Source organism: Lepidothrix coronata, unplaced genomic scaffold, assembly GCF_001604755.1.
Source record: "Lepidothrix coronata isolate B3197 unplaced genomic scaffold, Lepidothrix_coronata-1.0 Scaffold78, whole genome shotgun sequence".
Classification (NCBI taxonomy): Eukaryota; Metazoa; Chordata; class Aves; order Passeriformes; family Pipridae; genus Lepidothrix; species Lepidothrix coronata.
This window is the reverse complement of record NW_016690258.1, coordinates 768,246-790,163: the sequence shown is the minus strand read 5'-3', so window position 1 is coordinate 790,163 and position 21,918 is coordinate 768,246. Positions and strand designations below refer to the sequence as shown.

Sequence of the window (21,918 nt, the reverse complement as noted above, 5' to 3'; positions counted from 1 at the left end):
CGTTGGCTTCTAATAAGGAGGAACTCAGAACTCTCTGCCAGGGTCAGGGCCAGGAGGAACAGCACCGAGCTGAAGCCATGGCACCAGCTGCTATATGCCAAGTTAGCAGAGTTTTCCCTCTCTTCTCTGCTGGTGCTGGACATACTCAGACAATACAATGCTACCAGCTTCAGACCTGAGGCTTGGCATGGACTGTGTGACAAGGGACTGACCCTTGAAACTGGTTTCCTATGAAATCCAGAAGTCCCACAGAAATCTGCTCTTCCTGGTATCTGTAGATATTGGGGATAACATCTGGCAGAAGACACAATATCACTACAAAACAGCTGCATGATTTTATGGCATGGCCTGAGGATGTCAAGCAGAAGGAATCCTCATGTAGCACCCTGCCATGGCTTTTGGTTTTCCTCTGGAACAGCCATGCAAGCAGCAAGGAGAATCAGGGAAAAATACAACAAAAGGTTCAAAGAGAGCATATGGAGTTTTCTCATTATGAAGTTCAGAGAAACACCAGAGCAGCTCATGTGCAGTCAGGGTCCATCTTTCTAACAAAATGGGCAAAAAAGTGGAATGAATGTTATTCCCATTACAGTTTTCTTCCCCACATAAGGGAGATGTAATAAAGGGCATAGACAGCCCAGATAAGCCATGATTACCAAAAGGCTTTAGAGTTCATTCCTACAAACACCTGCAGAACATAAATGCCAACAGAGTCCATAAAGATATAGCCTTAAAAAAACACTACCAGTCCAGCCTTATGTGCTCAGGACTCTTAAGCATGTTGAATCACAGCAGACGTTCAGATAGCATTAAAAACTAGGAAAGAATAAGCAGAAATGCATAGTTACTATTTAACTGGTTCCACTTTCAGCTGAAAAAAAGAAGAAAATGCTAGACAATGACAGGGACAGGCCAGCAATCAAAAGCCATCATCTCAAGCAGAGCAGAGCTGAAGGGTTAAGGCTACAACTTTGCAGTTGCTTTGAATGACTCTTAGAGCAGGATGCTCCCACAGGCCAGGACTAATGCTCACAAGCATCTTTTTTTTTCTCCTTGGTATGGTTAGCAACTTCAGAATAAACTGGATCAGTTCACAGATCTGGCTCAGCACACACATGCTGCTGTCAGTATGAAAAAAAAAAACAAAAAATAAAAAAGGAAACAGAATCACTGCTCAAAGTACCTGAGAAACTGAAGCCTAAGGGAATACTGCCCTATGGACCCATCTGAAGGGATGGTCACTGCAGGGACACTATTCAACCCAGAGGATGAGTTTTCTTAAGCTTTTTTTTTCTATGTTAAAATATGAGGTAAGAAACATTACCATCATTGACATTTTTTTAACATGTATAAGTTCAGGCACAGAGAACCCACAGTGTCATTTAATGTGGTTTTCTGAACAATGCAGACCAGACCTGTGTGGGTCTCTTGCTGCACTCCACCACCTCCACAGAAGTTGTGCTGCTGTCTGGAATCTGACTGAGGGACTGTGTAACACTGAAGTTGTCCACACTGGATGGAAAAAGCAATCTCAACTATGGCAATCCATTGGAACAGATGGGAAAAGAAAGACAAATGAGAATGGAGAAGGTCTTTGTTGGGGTTTTTTTGAAGGAAAGAGGCAATGATAGGATGAAAAGAGTGATGAAAGCATTGAGACAATGCTGACAAAGTCTTCAGTTAACTCCCTAGGAACTGAAATTCACACCCTTGAAACAAAACACTCAAATACACTATTATTCATATACCTGCTAGTGCCTCTGCACATACCACAGTCATCCACACAGATTTGCTTTTCGGCTTAGGAGATGTTTATTCACTGTTTGAACACAGGTAGGAACACTGAGAAATGATGGAATCACTGCAGCTACGGGACAAGGACGACTCTTACCCTCTCCATGGCATCCTGATTGTACGACAAGTAATACAAGCACATGGACACCCCTGTTGCTGCCATGGAAGGACGGGGAATCTCCAGCAGCTTTTGCACTCCTCCATGAGCAACAAACTCTGTTGCAAACTTGTTGTGCAGCAGCAATGATGCCAAATGCTAAGGAAGGATAAAAGCAGACTGTAATTCTTCAAACTGCCATCAATTCCATCCCAACCCCCAGAAAAACAGCAGAAAAAGCAAGCGCTCCATGCTTTGTCCACCTCATTTCCTCCTCCTGTTATATTTAACCCAGAATGTAATATTTAATCCCAATGACAAAAGCAAAAAAGGCACTAGCACTTCATTTTACACATCCTGAACAGAAGAGCAACTCAAATTATCCAACAAGTCACCTTAAGGTTTTCTTATCCTTTTCCAATTCACTCACTTTCTATTATCTCGAAGACTTACTTAAATTCCCATTCACACTTTGATTATTGCCATATTGCTGACAAGAAGAATTATACAAAATGAAGTGTAAGGGCAATTTAACAGAAGTCTGCAGCTGCACTGAAGTGTACTGCACATTACTTTTCTGTATTACCAGCACCTTAAGAGGAAACAGTAAGGACCATTGTAAACCCCACTCCACTCCCAACTGAGGTAACCTGTAGGAACACTGCTCCTTGGAAATAAATTCTCAAATGACAAAGATACAGAGAGGAAGATACCGGAGGATCAGAGGCAGAGAAGTGACTGTGAAAGAGGGGAAAGAACACACAGAAAAGTTTAACTTGTGCTACTGCACTGCAGGTTTGACTTGGTTCTTTTGTGTGGCTTTGTACCTTTGGGAAGTAACCTTAAAGACTACTCACACAAAACTACTGTATTTCAAACACTAAGCTCAGAAACATCATGCTGAGGTTTCTCGGAGTAAGATGCTTGTGCTTCTTACCCCTCACAAAAGTCCCTTGAGATGGAAGGCAGTGGAACAACTCAGGAATACCATCTAAGGGCAGCAGGAACACAAGCAGTTGATAAAAGAAGGATTTTTTTATCATCCTCAGATAGGCGGGTGAAATTATTGGCACTTCCTGCACAACTAAGATCTTTTTATCCCCTCTTCCCTGTCCTGTTTTTTCATTTTAAATACTTGAGAGCTCTAAAAACAAAACTGCAATGCATTCAAGTTGAGTGAAAGCCAATTCCGATCCCAGGGAATGCTGCAAGACATGGGCCTAAAGAAGGTGAGCACTTGCCTTTGACACGTAGCAGACATACATTCGATGTTTTTACAATGTTTATGATATATTTAATGTACTATGAAAGTAATTTACCTTAAGGGCTTCAAAAGTGAGCAGCACATCATTGGTTCGCTTCAAATCGATGTAGTACATCATCAGCTCCCTTGATCCCAGTTGCATAAAGATGGGTAATAGCTGGGAAAAATAAAAAGGGGACACTAGCTGAATGTTTCACGGGAAACACAAGGTCTCTTTTGGTTTATACTCTCTCAAACCCCCAGTTTCCCCCTATTAGCAGATACCTGTTATGAGAGGTCAGTGGTAACCAGCTCCATCCATAGGAAGCAATAAAGGTTAACAGACCTCTTGTAAAACATCTGCTGACTGCAGCAAGGTGCATGGCAGCTGCCACACGGAAATCTTAAGACTCTCCTTCAAGTGCGGCTATGGAAGTCCACACAGATACCACCCTGGAGAGAGGTTCCACCTTCCATCTGTGCAAAGACAACTCCCCAACAACTGAACAGAAAAAACAGGAGAGCAGGGCAACAAACCAAAACCCTTTGCATAATTCTTTTGCAACAGCTTTATGCTATTAATTCCTATTTTTATATCCTGTTATTGCTGGCACATGAAGCAATCCAGTCAGCATGCAGGGTGTTAGGGGGATCACGGTTTCTGGCTCTCACAGAAGCAAGGCACACGTGTGCACACACAATGTATATCACAAAGCAACACTGTGTTGCTTTGTTCTGTTATAAATTAAGCTAAACAACCTCAAAAAAAAAAAAAAAAGAAACACGGAAAACGAAAACATAGTTTGGTATCTGACATGGCCATGCTACTTTGTCCATTTAAGTAATATCAGTTCTCAAAAGCATTTGCCTGCCCTGTCACTTGTCATCAGAACTACTGCAGAGGTTACACAAACCACTTCATTTAGAATTTCAAGTTATTTCTCAGACTTTTAACTGCAGGAGTCTATCGCATCCCCCATAGGAAACAGGAGAAATGTCTGTATTTCAAACAAAGTGACTTGCCCTGTGTCACGTAAACGATCACCAAATTTAACAGAAACATGGAATAAAATCCCTAGTGCCATGCTCCAGCTATAGACCACACACCTGCTAGGTTCAGGTTTGAGTATTACCTACCAAGTAATACTCAAACTAATGACTTCATCAATCTGAAAGTCATCAGCCACTCAGGAAAGGTTACCTATCTTAATCATAACAGGAAACATCAGAGAGAAATGTAACAATTGTGCAGATTTTTCCCCACAACACCACTCAGCTTTGTCAGGAGAACTGGAGTACATTAGTGCTTCCTCCCCCCCTCAACTGCTCACCTCTTGGTACTCCCCTAAGGGAGTCAGGTACTGCAGAATCAGCCTCTGCTCTATGGCAGGAGTCAAGGGGTAAAGTGTGTAATTAGTGCCAATCACCCACGGGGACATTTCTGACCAGCTGCTGTTGGACAGCTCAACAAACATCCGCTCTGGTTCCGAGGTGGAAAAGCCCAGCTTTTGCTTGGCCTTCCGGAAGCCGTCTCTCTCGTGCTGTTTCCCTGATTTGCTTTTCCTCAGTGCCCCATCATCCAGCTTTGCAGCAGAGTTAACTCTGCTACTGGTCTTGTGACTTGAATCAAGATGAAAGGAGATGTCCATATCACCAGAAACTTCCTCCTGCTCTCCATCTACTGTCACTTCCCCATAATCCATATCCACAGCCTCTTCATCGAGAGGCAGCAGAGGATCCGATGGCACTTTCCGAGGGCTGGGTCGCTTGTTCTCCTGTTTTGTAGTCATTTCAGTGACCTGTAGCTCCCGCAGTCGGCGAAGCACCAAAGCCACCTGTTTCAGAAAAGCAGCGCTCGTGAGAACACACTTCTTGCTTTGATCATGCAACTCACCTCAGCCATATTTTTTGTTATCAGCATGTAAAACCCACTCCACAGCATAAATTGCCAGGTATGCTGTGGTGTACATTTGCCTAGAGAAATAACGATTTCAAAGCGAGTAGGAGAACTCAAACCCTTTTTGCTACAGCTACTTTGATTCTAAAATAGCAACACCAAGTCTCCTGAGTGAGAAGGAAGTGGCTTGAAAGCCACTAAGAGCAGATGAGCTATATTGGTGTTAACAGTAGCAGAGAGCAGCTTGCAGCATCCTTCCATCATCTCTGCCTAGCCTGGAATAAAGGCAACATTCCCTTTCAAAGCAGCAGCTTTGGTAAACTGCAGGTCCTCAAAACCAAAGGTCATGCTTTTACTTCTAAAGATTAGAAGAGCAGTGAATGCATTCTCACCATAATTGTCTCCATGTTGACTTACCTTTCATTTTATAACTCCCGTCTGGTGGGTAAATCACAACATGCAAAAGTTACAGATGTAAAGCTGCTGAAAATTTTTCTTTAAGGAAACTATGGATGTGGTGGTTTGGACCTTGGTTTTTCCCCCTGAGGCTGAAAAGTGTTTGACTTCTTAGGTTTCCACTGGCAATTTTAACACAACTGGTACAAGAGAATAATCAGGCCACATGCTCCAACCAGCAGATGCACCATCAGGGAAGGATGGAAACCATGAGCTGTTGACTCTTACAGATATTATCACAACCACAAGACCTGTATATTAACTCATGAATGTGAGCTCCCCATAAAAAAAAATTTAAACAAAATTAGAGGCAACTGCCCTTCTCCAAAGGGGAAGTGATTAAGAGATGATTACCAGTTGTGAGTTCTCATCCCTGTAATTTGCAGCGATGTCCTGGTTTTCCATAGCTCCCCCCAGCAGCCCCGTTGCGTAGGTCCTCAGCGGCTGATCAGCCTCCCGCGCCCACTTAAAGAGGTTTTCAACTATGCCTTCCTAGAAGGGAGGAAAAAAAGAACACAGTTCCAACAGTTACATTTCATCTTCAGCTTCTCAGTCCCAGTGAAAGGACCTGCTGGGAACAATTCTCCCTAGCCCTAGTAATGACCAGGCTAGATTTCCTACCAGTCATGTAATGGATAAAAATATCTGGAACACAAAAAAAAAGAAATAAATCGAACACTTTAAGCTGCATGAAACTATTCCCAGGCATCACATATTTGGATTTGCACACCTGCAAAAACCTTCTGAAGTGGCCAGTCAAAGTACTTCCTAGGAAGCAGCAAAACACTACAGGCATGAGTTGATTAGTCCAAACAAAGGAGCCCAAAGCTCCTGGCAGTTTCGCTAATAGAAAGCTCCAGCAATTTAGCAGATTTCAAAGAAGCCATGTTGAACTTACATTAAGTAAAATGGAATTTGGCTAAACTTAAAAGACCCATCTAAAAAGACAATGTTTTAGTACGAAAGACTAATTTTTTTTACCTCTAAATCACTAATGGATTTTGAAACATCAAACAGGAACACATTACCACCACGACGGGAATCTTGCACGTAATTTGAATCATAGGTACAATACAATACAGGATCAGAAAAAAAGTAATAATGAATAGACACACATTTCAATGAGAACTCTCAGCTTACAGATTTTCAAAGACTTGCCTGTTATATATTTAAAGAATTGCATTATTATTTAAATGCTCTTATGTAATTTTAAAAAATTGTAACTGATGAGATGTGAAATCCCTTGGTCGCTAGAGGGCCTCTTTGTGACTAGAACAGCACCCTCATCCAATGGATATCCTTAAGTCTCCTACATACAGGAGCCCAAAGTCCCAGAACAGAGCTCTAGATATTCTCAAGTCAAAAGGAAAAAAGTTCTTAAGTGTAAAACTTAATTTAATTTCAGCTTACAGAGAGCTTTAGTCTCTGGAAATAGGTATGTTCTCCAAAAATGGGAAGCTATGGTTTTGGTTTTAAATTTTTTTGGTTTAAGGTCTCCCAGCCTTAGCTTTTGGACAGATCACAAAGAGCTCAAATTTAATTAAATCTTTCACAAAGGGAGAAAATTATTCTTTTCTTTTATCACACTTTGGAGTCCATACCCATATTTTCAACAGTAAAGAAACTAATTTAGAACTTTAATATAAAGCACTACTTGATTTGCAGACTTCAGAAAAACAAATTTTTACAGAAGAGGAAACTGTGGCTCAGGAGTGAAATTCACTTTCTCCTCTCTTTCAGCTCTCTGTGCATTCCTTCAGAACAACCCACTTGTCAACATACAGAAGTCTGAGTCAGCTGTCCATCACAGTTCCAGATAATCCCCACAAAGCATGTGGATTTTAGACTGCTTAGTTAAAGTATGACTTGCTTATCACTCAGCTCTAGTAATGCTATCGCTCTGCTGTAGCTGGGGATTACTGGGCAAGACTCCCACAGCAAGTCCTCCATGTTCTCTACAGCCTGCTCCATTCACAGTCCTAGCATGTAACAATTCAAATTATAGCATTTCCCAAAACACTACATTAGGTTCCAGCTCCTGTTTGAATCAGTCACATTACACCTTAAAAAGCTGTGAAATACCCAAGATTTGATTAATTGAATAAGCCAAAATTAGGAAGACTGAAGGGATTGTCTCACAGGGGCAGGATTTCAATAGGGCTTTTTATTCATTTGTCCTTTGGGAAGACTTGTTGGAGTACATAATACAGCAAGCTTGAAAACCAAGCCTCAGCACAGGTGATACCTTTTCCTGAAAGACAACAGCTGTTTCCAGTCCCGGCATGATATCCAGCAGAAGTCGGCAGGCAGCAGTGTTCAGTGGGGGTTCTCTGCTTGTCATCACATAAGCATTCACTAGCTGGAGAAGATCAGGAACAGCATTGGTTTGAAATCAGACTCTGACCAAAACCAGAGCCGTGAAAGCCTTACAGCTCCCACAGCAGCAAAGCGGTACAGTAAGGAATGCCAGTCTGGGCCCTGGGTCTCGACACAACCAGCCTTTAACGTGCTCCCTCAGAGCCTCAGAAGGGGAAATTACTTCTCAGAGAAGCCATCAGAGAACGTCTGGTCTGCTTTTCACTGACTAAATATTTATCTTGAACTCATTTGTAAAGGCAAATGCTTTAAAAAACTGTGACAGGAACAGCGTAAACATGAAAAGATAATTGCTAAAAAAAATTAATGTAAGAAATAGCACGTTTTTAATTGTACCTACATTTGCTTATCACTTGCAGTTTAACACGGAGAGGTACATGCAAACTATCTGTGAGAATCCTTACAGCAATGAGTACTCATACAGGTGGTTTCAGGGATGTGAGGATAACAAAAATTCTAGCTATTAAATCATGTTAAAGTACAGAAATGTAAGAGGAAAGCCAGATTCCTGCCTCCTAATTCTCTGCCTGAGTCTTCTAGAGCTAACATACACTATTCTGCTCCTACAGGCAGCCCAGCATTTCCATGAATTCAGAGACAGGGCACTGGAATTAGTGGTATATCCATTACAGAAAGAAATTATGGTTTTGTACTTGTATTAGAAGACCTACATTTTCTTTAAAGAGACTCACAAACTTTGAAAATAATTAATTCAGTTGTTGCTACACACATTCCAACAGCTCATCAACTCCCCTTTCCTTGAGTCACTTTAACAGTGGCAAATGAGTTGCTCTTAAACCCATTTTAAAAACCACTGCTATGGAAGAGATGGTCCTGACACCACTAAAATAAATATTAAACAAGTACTGAGATAAACCAGCATACAGGAAATAAAAGCCCTAAGGTGGTGTCAGGAATTGACAGATGCAGTTCTTGAAGCAAACCTACCGCATTCATGAAATCATCGTTCTTGAAAAGTATCCTCAGTAAGTGCCCCAACATGCACTCCGGGTCTGCTCGGCCTGCAGGAAGAACAGGGAAACACTCATCTACCTGCCTCAGGATGCCAGGATCAATATTGAACTGCTATCCCCAGACTGACTGCGGAATGCTCTACTGTCAGCACCACAGAGCACCATTTCCCAGCGCAAAGGCAGTATCAGACCTCAGTCAGCAGTCGGCACGTGTTTCCTCTCAATATGAGTTAGCAGGTGTTCACTGGGACAGAGCTGGTGCTGCCCAAGCCACTCAGGACTCTTACCCGGGTGCCGGTCATCAAACGGGTCGGGGTCCCCTTTGCGGTACTCCTCAGTCTCCTTCTCAATCAGCTCCGACATCCTGCAGGGGGAAGGACATCCAGTGAACACAACTCACACTCAGCCTGCTCCCCACATCAACACATCTGACAAAGCACTCTAAACCAGCCCATCACCTCTCACCTGAACAGCACCCGGTGCCACCAGAGGATTTCAGACTGTCCACAAGAGAGGGCAGAGAAAAGAGACTGGCCTCTTCTGTCTCATCCTCCCACTGTGCTCCAAACCCCACTGAACCCCTATCAACACCCCAGAGCTGCACATACACTCTGTGGGGCCAACACCTTTTATTTACTCATCTTAAGAGTTCTGGTGGTGTAGAGAACTTGAGCAAATAAAGGGCTTGAGCAGTACTTTTCACCACCAGAGTGTCTTTCTTTTGCAGCAGAATCAGTCCTGAACAGGTGACTTAAGTCCTCCTCCCTATTCAGTGTGTGCAAGGGCAGCTGCTCAAACTGCCTACATAGTTTTCTGTTATTTTGCATATTAAACTTCAATCATGTTGTATAATTATTAAATATTAAATACTTTCATGAAGTGTTGTGTAATCTCTATTCAGCTATCAATGTTTTAGCACATATCAGCTACCACAATGGATAAGACAAGGAGAAACTCAGCCAGCTCCTCATTCATAGACCTTCAAAATATATTAAATGCTCTCCTGTACCAGAAAAAAAAAAAATTAAGGGTTGTTTTGAAGCTATACCTTCTCCTAAATTGAGGAGTGGCCTCAGCAGACACATTAAATCCTATGCTCCAATTAATTTAGAATGAGCAGTACGGGAATCAATTATTATTTTTATTTAAACAAAATCAAGACGAGGGAAATTATCTCATGGTCGAGCAATAAATAATTCCATAGTTATCCACTGTCTTTCTCCATGAAGTGTTACAGTGGAAATATATGCAGTTTTATGTGAAATAAAGAGCACTCGATTCAATTTAAAAAAATTAGCAAATTAAATCTTATTTCCTAGGTATAAAACATCATTCCCTTCCCTCTGCTGAGGTGCAGAGTCTATGTACAGCACAGCATTTTAAAACAAGGTCTTAATACTACAATGTAGTAATCTAGGCAGAGTTTATTATAGGGGAGGGAAAACTGCTGGAAGGCTGCAGTAAGCCCTGGAAAAATATTTGTCTTTCACAGGAGACTGCCCTTACAGAACAGCACTGACTTCTACTCTATTCCTGTGACTTTCCAGAAAATATCCAGTGTTCCCAGGCACAATTAGAGGTAAAAATGTACTTAGTCCTGCCTCTGAACTACACTGACCAAGGATGATGACTGCCAGATTGTAGGAACAGCAATTTAGCTCACTAGGAATGAGCAGAAAACTTTCCTGCTTGTCTCTGATCTGACAATTATCTTTCAACAAACTGTTGATCCTGTGGGGTTCCAATATTTACTTTTACAAGCCTGATTCTGAAGGGATGCAAATTATGTCCCTTGTTAATAATAGGTGGCACAGCTTGAGCTCTCAAGGAATTCTGGCAAAAGCAAGTTCCTTCAATACTCCACTGCCAGCTCCTCGTTTTTTTTCCACGAGAACTAATTGCTTGAGGGGCGTCTGCTGACAGACAACTCAGACAAATGGGGAGTTGGGAAGCAGCACCCTCGGCTTGTCAGGTCTTTTGAGGTGAAAATTAGCATTTTGATTACATGCCAGAAAGGACAGACAAGCAGCATGGAAAGTGAGCACAACACTCTGGCCAGTGCATCCTGTCTGGGTAGGCAGCCAAACAGTGAGCCAGCTCCCAGTGGTTTCAGGGACGACAACATTATCACAGGCTGGATGAAATGGGCATGTGAATCACTAATTATGGGGGGGGTGTTAAGGCAATTAGTCATAATTGTTTGAGCAAAACAAAAAAATAACTGCCTCTTTAAAATTGACTCGAAAAAGAAAAAAAAAAAAGAAAAAGGGGAAAAATTAAAAATCAAGCTTCCTTGCAATACCCTTCTTTTAACTAACACATGCAAAGGTGGTTTGTGACCTGACTTGGACAAATCTATCCAGATCAAGAGCTTTCTCAATTCTCAGTTGGAGCAACAGAAGAGTCAATTAACTAATAAAGCTCATTCCCACCTTCTAACACTGGCACCTGGCACACAGGGATTTAACAAAACCACAGAGCTTCTGTTCAGGTTTCAAGATTTCCTTCACTCATTTGGCATTATATTGGTTCTCCCGCCACTTCAAAGGTTGCAGACAAGATCTTGGATTTACATGAGGCAGGGATTCTTTCCCCTTACTTCTAACTCTTTTTTTTTCCTCTTTACAACTGTCTTTGGAAAGTTAGTCAGATCCTCATTGTCACTTGCCACAAACTGAGCTCAGCTGGGCAGTGGGGCAGGAAGGGGCACTGGTATACAGAGAAGTTCCCAGTGACCTACATGGCATAACATAAACCCATCCTAATCCAGCCCTACGTCAGCACTTGGCATTAATGACCAACCTGAGCCTTTACAGCAGATTGCAACTGCATAAGATGCTCTAGGATCCCATGTCACAACACACTTGGTTTGTGGAGATCAAAGTTACGGTGTTAAACTGCTGATTTATCCCTGATGAAAGAGGCTCCTGGGATGCAGCAAAGGATCTGGCTCCCAGGATTTGCCTGAATGGTTGAACATGACTCGCTTCCAGTCTGTGAACTGACGCTCTTGCAGGATCATTTCAATTTACAATATTTTGGAAAACCAAGTATATTTAATATCTGTTGTTTGCTGACAGGTTTCCAAGCAATTTATCCAGTTCATACCTTCTAACACTCCAGAGTTTGTACATCCAGAAAACCAGCTCACTTGGAAGTGACAATTCAGTTGTGGCCCATAAACCTCACTGTTGCTGTCCTTGTCCTGTTACAGCTGAACCCCTCCCTACTTCACCCTCACATGTGCTAGCTCAGCATCACATTTAATGGACCCCCATCCACACAGGGAAGTTTTCATCCATTTTGCTCAGGAGGCAGAAGGAAGTAGAAGAGTATCACTCATGAACAAGTCTGACCACAACTTCCTCTGCCTGAAGACTAAAACAGTATGTAAGGGCATTACTCTGCCTCGGGTCATTGGCCAATGCAAGCTCCAGCTGGTGAGGATTCCTGGGGAGCCCCTCCACCAGAAAATTCTAAATATCTAAATACCTAAAACTCCAAACACACACACAGCTTTCATTGATACCTGAGGCAGTGTAAATCCAATTCCTGACAGTCAGTAGATCCCCTTGCTATCTACCTTAAATAAATCTATACTATCTCCACCAAAGCCAAAATACCCAAGCTTTCACCATTCATAACCACTCTGCCTGTTGCACAGAAACCCTGAGAATCAACAGAGAGTTATCAGACTTGTCTGGGCATAAATAATGTAAGGAGTTCCAGGAGCTGAGTGGGAGCAAGAAGTGCCAGACTGCTATAAACACAAGAAAAGACATGTTTAATTCAAATGTCTTTACATTTCTTAGAATACAGTAAAATTCTGGTTATGCCTACAGAAAAAAAGTCTTGAAATAGCATATATGTTTCCTTCAGACAAGACCCAAAGACACACCAAAACATGTCTCACAATTTTCAAGAGACCTACTAATTTTCAAGTGTTTAGGGTTGGTTTTCTGCTGCTCATCTCCCTCTTTCTGAGCTGCTATTTTTAACATGTAGTAAGAACAGCAAAAAAAAGCTGTGCCCAGTAGGTGAGGCACAGCACAGACCTGAGCAAGAAGCTCCACCAGATTCCTGTTACTTCCACCCAGTGCCAGCTCAGACTCCATGAGCTGACTTGTCTGACCCCACAGCACAGGGCAGAGCAGAACATAAACCTGGATTGCTCCTGGAATCCAGAGCAGTTCAGTCCTGCACACACCAGGCAGGCCATGGGTCTGCCAGCAGATGTGTGAGGAGAGACTGGGAGGAATTTCTGTGAATCTCCTGCTAAATCAAGAGTAATGTCAGCCTACCCAACTGAGGCCTGGCTTGGGAAACTACAAATCCAACTGATAACTCAAATGTTTCTCTTGTAATAGATGATGTCTTATAATTAATGGTGTTACCTACGCAGCTCCTAAAAACAATTTATTGGTCCAGGTAATATGTTTCTCACATATGCAATACAAGGCCAGTCAATCAACACACAGCTTAAAATAATTAACCAAGTTTCAAAATTTCACTTCAAACATGTTCTGTGAACTTCAATAACACTACTCTTGTCCTTTCATTTAATCTAACCAACGTTACTGCAAACTCAAACCCCTCACACTACCAATGATGGAACAACATTCTCACAGATTCCCATCTTGATAAATGTTTCAGAAGCTTCATGTTAAGATAGCAGATTTATATCAACTTCTAATTATTTTTCCTGACTTCTATTATTTATGAGAATTAAATTCACGTTTTAAAGATAATTTGTGTAAGATCTTTGCAATATTAAATTTCTTACCAAAAATTTGCATTAAAATACCACACTATAGCTCAACTTCCAGACCACAAAAATGAATTACAGATTATCAGGTATGTGAAAACTTCAAGCAAAAATGTGGTTAAAGCTGCTGTCAAGTAACTTCAGACACTTCAGTTTAGGAATTTGCTCAACAGATCTTACCTGGTGAGAATAGGGACCATGTCTTGCCCACTGCCATGTTCTTTCTCCCACTGCTCAAGCAAAGTAGTGAGCTCAGCCTTGGAGTCCACATGACCAGTTCCTGAAGTCATGGCTTAGCCTAAGGCAGAGGGAACAACCAGAAAAAGAAGAAAAGGCATAAAAATGAGCAAGAAATCACACCATGTCACTATATTCATTGAAATAACCTAAAACAAAGATTACAAGTCATTTGAAAGAGGCAAATACTCAGCAACAAGGAGAGAGAAGATCAAGTGACAGCATTCTGCTTTCAAAGCTGAAAGTTTCTTTCTGGTCCTGTGCCCGAAGACTAAAGAACACATGCACACTGCACACAAGTCTTGACTGGTGCAGGACAGCCCTGACCAGGACAGAGGAATGCACACCTCACCCAAGGGGTGTTCACTGCTGAACCTCCTAAAAGCTCCACTGCTCCTCCACTCCAGGAGCAGACCTGAGTCGGTCCTTCCTGGTGATTTACTCCAGAACCAGCAAAGCCAGGGCAGCAGGACTGTGATCAGTGTCATTGTTGCAGTTTAACACCCTCCAGACAGCAGTGGAAGAGCCAACAAACATATCAGGTACACGGTGCCAGGGAGCAGCTGCGGGCAGTGGGAGCAGCTCCAGGACAGCGGTGGTTGGGAAAGAGCAGGGCACCACCTGACCACTTGTTCAAGGTTTCCAAGAACAGCCAGTGGATCCAGTAGGAAGGAAGGATGATCACAGGAGGGAGCACTGGAGCAATTACTTCAGGTTTATCAGCCTTTACTTTCGTGACAGCAGCTGACAGAAGATTTATCTTCTCATCCTCAAAAGAGAATCCCTCTACAGAATTGAATGACTTGTTAAGGTACTATTTAATGAAGAGAACTATCACTGTAGATTCAGTTTAAGCTTCTAAATTTCCAAGTGTCAGCTTTTATCAATCTGACAAATCAACTAGAACAAAAATCTGTCTCAAAACACTGCTGTGCCCTTAGTTTCCAACCTGACAGACTGATTGCTGTGAAGAGTCGTAACTTCTGGAGGAAGGAATACCCAATCCTGATTTATAAATTGACCTTGTACTGAAGGTAGGGATGAGAAATCAAAGCAGAAGAGCTTCCTTCACATCCAAAACCGCACAGATTCCCAGCATTTCATTAGCCATAACATGGCCAATACCCATCTGCCATGAGATTAAACACTCATTTGTCATAATTGACACAGAAAAAGAACTTCCCAAAACAATATTAAATACGGATGTGTTTAAGACAGTGACATACACTTCAATTCCTGAAATACAGATTCAGGGATCAGTCAAATGACAGACTATAAAGGCAGCCATAGGCCAACACAGATTATGTAAGCATTTACAGCCCAAGTTCTCTCTGGAAAACACCACTATGCTTAACTGAGTGTTGGACACCTCCTCACTCAGGGAATGGATGAACAATCCTAAAGTTCTGCTTCTTGTCTCATAGGTGCTTCTGAATTTAATGTACTGTGACTGTTAGTTAAACAGGAGACAAGAAGTGAAGATCACCTGGCTGATGACAAAACTGGTACAAAGTGCACAAAAATCATCACCCCAAGACTATGGAAAGATAAACCTGTGACTTCAAGAACAGCATCTTGATAAGTACTATTTTTTGTTAGCATGTGCTCACTTCATAACTACCTAAGCATAAAGAAAGATGATGTTTTTCTAAATCACAAGTAATTATGATTTTATCTGGGGCGTTCATTATTCATTCATCTCAGAACTGCACCAGGAAATGCGATGCAAATGCACAAATTGCTTAGGAAGAAACACTGCCTCGATGCAGGCAACAAACATAATGAGATTGTACACACACACACCCCAAAACACCTTTGAAAAGGAAAACTATTCTGAGCTCATAAAGCTCCATTTCCTTTTTCATTAAGTGAATGCCACTTGCCAGCAGCACTTCAGAGCTTTTAAACATCACAGATAAACATCCAGACAAATCCACTCTGGGCCCCAGAACGCAAGTGCTGTAACTGAATCTGCATTCAACCATTTCCGACACCTCCACCTTCATCCTGTACCCAGGGGATACAGAAAGAAGGGCCCTGTGAGCCCAGAGCTGGTACAGGGCATGTTCAGGCTCTCCTGCAATCTCAAAAACACTCTACTTCCTCTAACAACCCTTAACTGTTGCTGCTAGGAAATGAGAAAGGTCCAGCAATACCTGCAAGAGGTCAACAAAGTTCCAGTCAGGAAGACCACAGGAAGTGCTCACACTGCCCTCTGGGACAGACTGTGCCCAACCATAACCAGGAAAAACGGAAACATCCCAACAGTCCCTAAAACCTGGAGTATTGCCCCAGTAAAGCACATTATCAGCCTAAATACCTGGTTTTGACACACAGCTATTTTCCTGAAATAAAATTCAAACACACAAATGCCACCCTTTCTATCAGGACACAGCAATGACAGTGAATGTCTCACCAAGGCATCTCATCTATTCCACAGGCTTATCCCTCCCAATTTATTCAGACAAATATTACTATTCTAGATGGCACCACAGAAACTCCTACTGTACTCACTTTTTTCAAGAATTCCATGTTAAATCAAAGTGAAAAACTCTGCAGAGAGGACCAGAACACAGACAGTATGAATTAACCTGTAACCGTCAGCAACACGCCCAGCCTGCTGGAGAGGAGGCCTGAAAGAGCAGCCCTGATTTTCACTATTTCCCTTGGACAAGCTGCTGAACAAATTCCATCTTAAACTGCTCTCCAGGAACCAGAAGAACAGAGCAGATTTAAATTCAGGGGGGTAGTGGTAAATTTTTTTTTTAATAACTTTTGAAAAATCATGGCCTATTACAGATTTCAGTCAGGACATCTAATAACCTAAAGAATGGATTTTTTTCCCCAAGCACCACGGTTGTCAAAATACACTTTGAATCAATAAACTGATATTAAGGAAATGCAAAGCACTTACTCAAAGGAATTGACTTTGAAAGACAAATATTTGCAGCCTTAACTGTCGCTGTGGACACCGCCACTGAAAACCCAGGTGTGTCTGTTCCAGCACACCCAGCAAAGGGTTTACGAGTGTTTTACTCTTCTGCAGTCAGAGGTAAAAACTTGACAGAAAAAGGGACACCCAAAGAAATATTAAGATTCCTCGATGTACTCACATGTTTTTGAAACCTCGGACACTTTAGTGCTTGAGTCACCTCAGTGAGACACCTCTGAACAGCGAAGAAATCAAGTCCAGTGACCTCTAACCACAGATCCTGACTCAGTGCACGGAACAGTTTGAGCAGCTCAGCTCCACCCTCCTGTCCATCGACACACTGGAGTGTCACCAACTGCAACACCACCACAGGTCACTCCCTTACTGGTGCTGTGTCCAGGGAGAGGATTAGGAGGTTCTGAACACACTGACTCCACACAGACACACATCTTAAACCATCAAAACTCTTAGGTGAAAATAAATCTACTTGTAAACTCTGAAAGCCATCAGTTTGGTTATTTGGGAAACGAGCACGAAATCCTTGTCTTAGCAATTTAAATGGAAAATCAGGGAGCCACAGAACAAACCCAAAAATTGTACCTCAGGGAAAAAAAAAACCAAACGAAAAAAAATCTCAATTTTAATTAACTTTGCAGGAAGATTCCACATTGAAATTAATGTGGGCATTAATTAACGTGCACTTTAAATTAATGGACAAAAACTACATGAGAGCTTGTACATGCACATGTACAGAGGCAACTCAAATTCTAATAACTACACTTTGACCCAGCTTAAATCAGGCTGTTTGTTCCTAAACATGACTCTAAGTAGGGCTGAGAAGGAGACTAATATAATAATGTAACAACACTAATGAGTAAGCTGAGCAGTACATCTGTAGGTCCTTCCACATTTATGTTTTAACACAAAGAATTCCTCACTTTAAGAGGAAATAAAATGCTCCCTCTCATCACAAATATTCTTTAAACAGATGAGATACCTGACAGCAATTTGCCTGAACCTGTTGAGTCTGAAATAACCACGTGGAAGTTAAAGCTGAAGCACCACGAACTGTCAACACTGGAGTGCACTTGTGGAAAAAAATATGCCACAAAGAAATAAAATCCTCACAAGCTACAGAGCACAAAACCATGGTTTGTGGTAATACCCTGTCCTCATTTGTCCAACTTCCCTTTTTAACAGAGCTCCAAGTTGGCTGTTACTACTGATCACATTCCTAATGCTGCTTTAAGTACCTGTTTAAAAATTCATCGTTTTTTAAAATTAGGATATTTTAAGGCCAGGGAAAACCACAAGGTTATTCGGTTTCCTGGAATTTCTGCTTTTACAAAACAAACTTGGAACTGCGTGCTGACCTGGCAGGACAAGCCCAAAAAACAGGAACAAACTTCTGCTGTCCACAAAATAAGGTAAAAAAAAACCACAAAAAACCCACAGAAAAAATCCCAAACAAACAAAACAAAAAACCTGCGCTCAGTTTCAGCATCGATTCCCCTCCGCGCGGCCGGACGGGGAACCACGCGGGCCGCCCCTCCCGTGGGCGGGGGCGGGCGGTGACAGCTCCCGTGGAGTCCCGCACCGCCCGGCCCGGCGGGACGCACCGGCCACCCCGGCGTGTAAAGGTCGGCGGAGGCCGCGGCGGGGGCGGAGACCTCCCGGCCGAGCGGGCCCGGCGCAGGAGGCAGAGCGGGCGGAGGGGGCGGGCCAGGCCCGGGGCCGCGGGGCGGGCGGGGCGGAGCAGGCCCGGCCCCGCCGGACGGGCCGGGGGGGACAGAGCGGGACAGGCCGGGCCCGCCGGGCCTCCCCCGCCCCGAGGGCGCCCCCTGTCGGGGGGGCGGACCCGCCGCCCGCCCCGCGCCCCCTCAGCGCCTGAGGCGATCCCCCCCCGCCCCGCCGCCGATGCCGCCCCTGCCCGGCGCGGAGGCCGCGGCCGCCAACCGGCCCGGCCGTGCTCGGCTCAGCTCCCGCGGCGCGTCCCGGCCCGCCCGGCCCCGTTACCTGCGCGCTGCCCGCGGTGCCGCCGCCGCCGCCCCGGCCCCTGCTCCGGCCCCGCGCTCCCCACGGCGGCCGCGATCGCTGTGCCGGGCGCACACTTTGCGCGTCACCGCGCTGCGTCACCGCGCGCGCGAGGAGGGGGCGGGGCGGGGCGGGCCGCGCGCTCGGCCGGCCTGCCGGGAAACGGAGTTCGCGCGGAGCGCATGCGCTTGGGGGTGGTGGCGGCCCGGGCGGCGCTGGGAGATGTAGTTCGCGGCGGGCGCCGCCATTGTTTCTCCCCGCAGCCCAGGCGGCGGCTGCAGACGGACGGGTCGGTGTTCTCTTGGCGTTCTCCTGGGTGTGGGCTCTGCGCCTTCCAGGCTGGCACCGAACAGCCGCCGAGCAGCAGCTGCTGCTCGCGATACCCGGGTGTCCGCCCCGATAGCGGCGCTGGGCGCGGGGCCATCCACCCTCCGGCCCCGCGGGGCGCGGCGGGCCCGCTGCGGGCTGCGACTGTGCTGCCTTCCCCTCCTCAGGGCTGAAGGTTGTGTTCTTTTGTGCATTTGTTCAGTGAACAACGCGGTGGTGTTAACCTGTTTAAGGTCACCTCCAGGTAGACAGCGGGGCTGTTTCAGTGAGAGGGCGCCTTGAAGGACAGCTCAGGTGCTCACTTAACTCCAACACAGGAACATCGTCCTGTTTCTTGCCAGTTAAACGAGGGCCCGTTTTGGCAGCTGTAGCCGAGCCCCACAGCGGTGCCGAACACCCACCTCCGCCTCTGCTCTGGGCCTTGCCCATCAGCAGGCAGAGGAGGCTGCACTGGAGCTTTTCTCAGGCTCCCCTGGGTCTCTCAGGAAAACTCCTCTTCCCACATTCCCACCCTTCCTCCGGCTGCTCCGGAGAGCTCATCCTCTCCCCGTTCCTTCCCTCTGACACCCCAGGAGGAGCTGAGCACATGCATGAGAAGAGTGAGTGTCTGTGTTTAGAAAAACCCTCTGGCACTGCACAGCCCCATCCCTGTTTGCCTTCCACATGCAAAATCTTCCATTCCTCTGGGATTGTTTCTCTGTGTCTGACAGTTCTGCAGTGGGAATATCCTGGCTCTTGTGTGCTTTTACAGTGGTAATAAACTGTTTTTCTGCACTGTCCCCTCTCCCTGGAATATTAAGTTACCCATGGAGAAGATCCATGCACTCTCAGCAATATTATCATTTCTGAGGGGGAGGAAGACCTGGAGGAGTACACTCCTCACCCATGCCCTCATGGAGGATCAAAGGTATCAGACCTGCCTACAGCTTTATTATCCAGGGAAGAGCATCACATCCACAGCTGCATCTTTTTCTCCCTTTGGAAGGCACAGGGCAGCCTCGAGGCAGCCACGGAGCTGTTCAGGAGGAGGCTGCGGGGGGTCAGCACGCCCACTCCTCATCGCCACCTTCAGAGGGCTGAGGGCAAAGTTAAGTTTTCCAGTTCCTGCCACATCTGTGATGCACTGGAGAAGGGTTTCTTCTCTGAGAAAGTGCAGTTCACCTGAGCAGGTGAGGAGGCTTGGAGCTTGCTGCTCGTTGCCAGAGCCTGGCAGGTTGCTGACACAGAGCACAGGTTGCAGCTCTGCCACAGCCTCCTCTGAAAGCTGCCTGAAGTGCTCAGGCCTCCAGCTCCTGCATTTTCAGGGCTCGGGAGATATTTGGGAAGGATTCAGTCTAACACCCTTGTTCTCTACAGGGCAGGTGAGAGTTCTACTGGCTCACTTGGCAGGAACAAGACAGTGTGAGCTCTCCTTTAATTTGGCTTCTCTTTAAAAGCAATGAAATCCCAGCTTGTGCTGCAGTACTCTAGTAATTACCCAGGTACTGCCAGAAGCCCTTCTCTTAAAAGAACAAATAAGAGTAAAAAATTAGTAAATAAGGGGAAACAGGGTCCTCCCTCTCAAGGAAAAGCTTCATTAGCACCATTCCCTGCTGAGATGCTTCCTGCCCCCCAGTGTCCACATTAATCCACTTTCTCACACTGCAACTCTATAAACCCCTGCCCCAGGCAGTGTTCGGACAGGTACAAATTCCTCTACCACACTTACAAACATTTGACTGTCAGTCTTGATTAACTCCAGCATAGCAAGTGCAGCAGTGAGAATCCTGCAGCACTGGAGGTAGTGAGTAAGGGCCCCCCCTCACAGCAACGCTTTGCTTTAATAGTGCAACTGAAGAGCAAAAACCAACAAAACAAATACAAAATATGGCTGTGGATTGCAGAGCAATAAAAACCAGAGGCCAGCACCTCTTGCCCTGGGAGGTGGGAGGGAGGCCTGTGGTGTGCAAGGAGGGGAAAGTTGTCTCTGCATGTTCACTCACATGGGCTCTCCAGCCAGAAGAACAACATATTCCATAGGATGGTCAACTTCTAGTGACTTAAGGCTGAATCAAAGCTTGAGCTTCCTTGAACAAAGAACCACTTCTCCCCACTGTGGTCATATCCCAGATCACCTTGCAGTACTGTGGTTTACAAGAAGAAGATAAACCCACTTCACCGAGCTCTGATAAGCTTCTAGACTTAAGTACAATTAGGTGTGGGATCAGAGGAGGAACAGCACTGGAAAGAGAAGCCAGGAAGACACAAGTTCTATTTACAGGAGGTGTCTCAAGTATAGCTGGGAGTGGAAGCATGTAGCTGGGATGCTTCATCTCTCACAGCTGCTGACAGAGAGCCCCAGTCCCAGTTTCCAGGCAGCAGCTTCACCTTCCTGCCTGCACAGACAATTGCTCTGAAAATGAGAAAAAGTTTGTGATCAGGAAGCTCACAACACTCAGAGACTCCTCACCATGGCTGCTCTACGAGGAGAGGAGGGATCCTTTAGGCTTTCAGGAGAGTTAATTGTACACCTTGACCTCCAACACAGATCTACACTGATAGTTTATTGACTTCCTACACTTCACCTTTTATTAATTGCCCCATCTGCTTGTAGGAGTCAATTTGCTGTCAACATGTTTCTCCTTGCAATTAAGTTTCTGCTGAAGGGCAGCTGTGACAGTGGTTACTGATTGAGCAGTACCAAGCTCTGCAGCATAATTTTGCTGCATGACTCAGAGCAGGTGAGGAGTGAGTCCAGTAACAGAGCTCAGTCCCTTCCCAGCACTCGTGTGCACTACACTGCTGCT

General features: G+C 44.7%; 1 protein-coding gene across 5 annotated transcripts in view; it reads right to left on the bottom strand.

The window, feature by feature from the left end:
• Positions 1-18,914, bottom strand: part of DCAF1 (DDB1 and CUL4 associated factor 1) — a 50,908-nt gene extending 31,994 nt beyond the window's left edge. For 3 of the 5 annotated variants that reach the window (XM_017819987.1, XM_017819990.1, XM_017819991.1), the window contains exons 1-9: positions 18,788-18,914; positions 13,783-13,900; positions 9,125-9,201; positions 8,812-8,885; positions 7,733-7,846; positions 5,842-5,979; positions 4,466-4,969; positions 3,211-3,312; positions 1,892-2,050 (exon numbers count right to left, since the gene is read on the bottom strand). In XM_017819987.1, coding sequence (XP_017675476.1) covers positions 1,892-2,050; positions 3,211-3,312; positions 4,466-4,969; positions 5,842-5,979; positions 7,733-7,846; positions 8,812-8,885; positions 9,125-9,201; positions 13,783-13,892 — 1,278 coding nt within the window. In that variant the 5' untranslated portion in view covers positions 13,893-13,900; positions 18,788-18,914. Of the gene's footprint in view, positions 1-1,891; positions 2,051-3,210; positions 3,313-4,465; positions 4,970-5,841; positions 5,980-7,732; positions 7,847-8,811; positions 8,886-9,124; positions 9,202-13,782; positions 13,901-16,952; positions 17,318-18,144; positions 18,161-18,787 lie in introns of those variants that run through there. The other 2 variants (XM_017819989.1, XM_017819988.1) reach the window with 2 other exon arrangements.
• Positions 18,915-21,918: the final 3,004 nt, after the last annotated feature.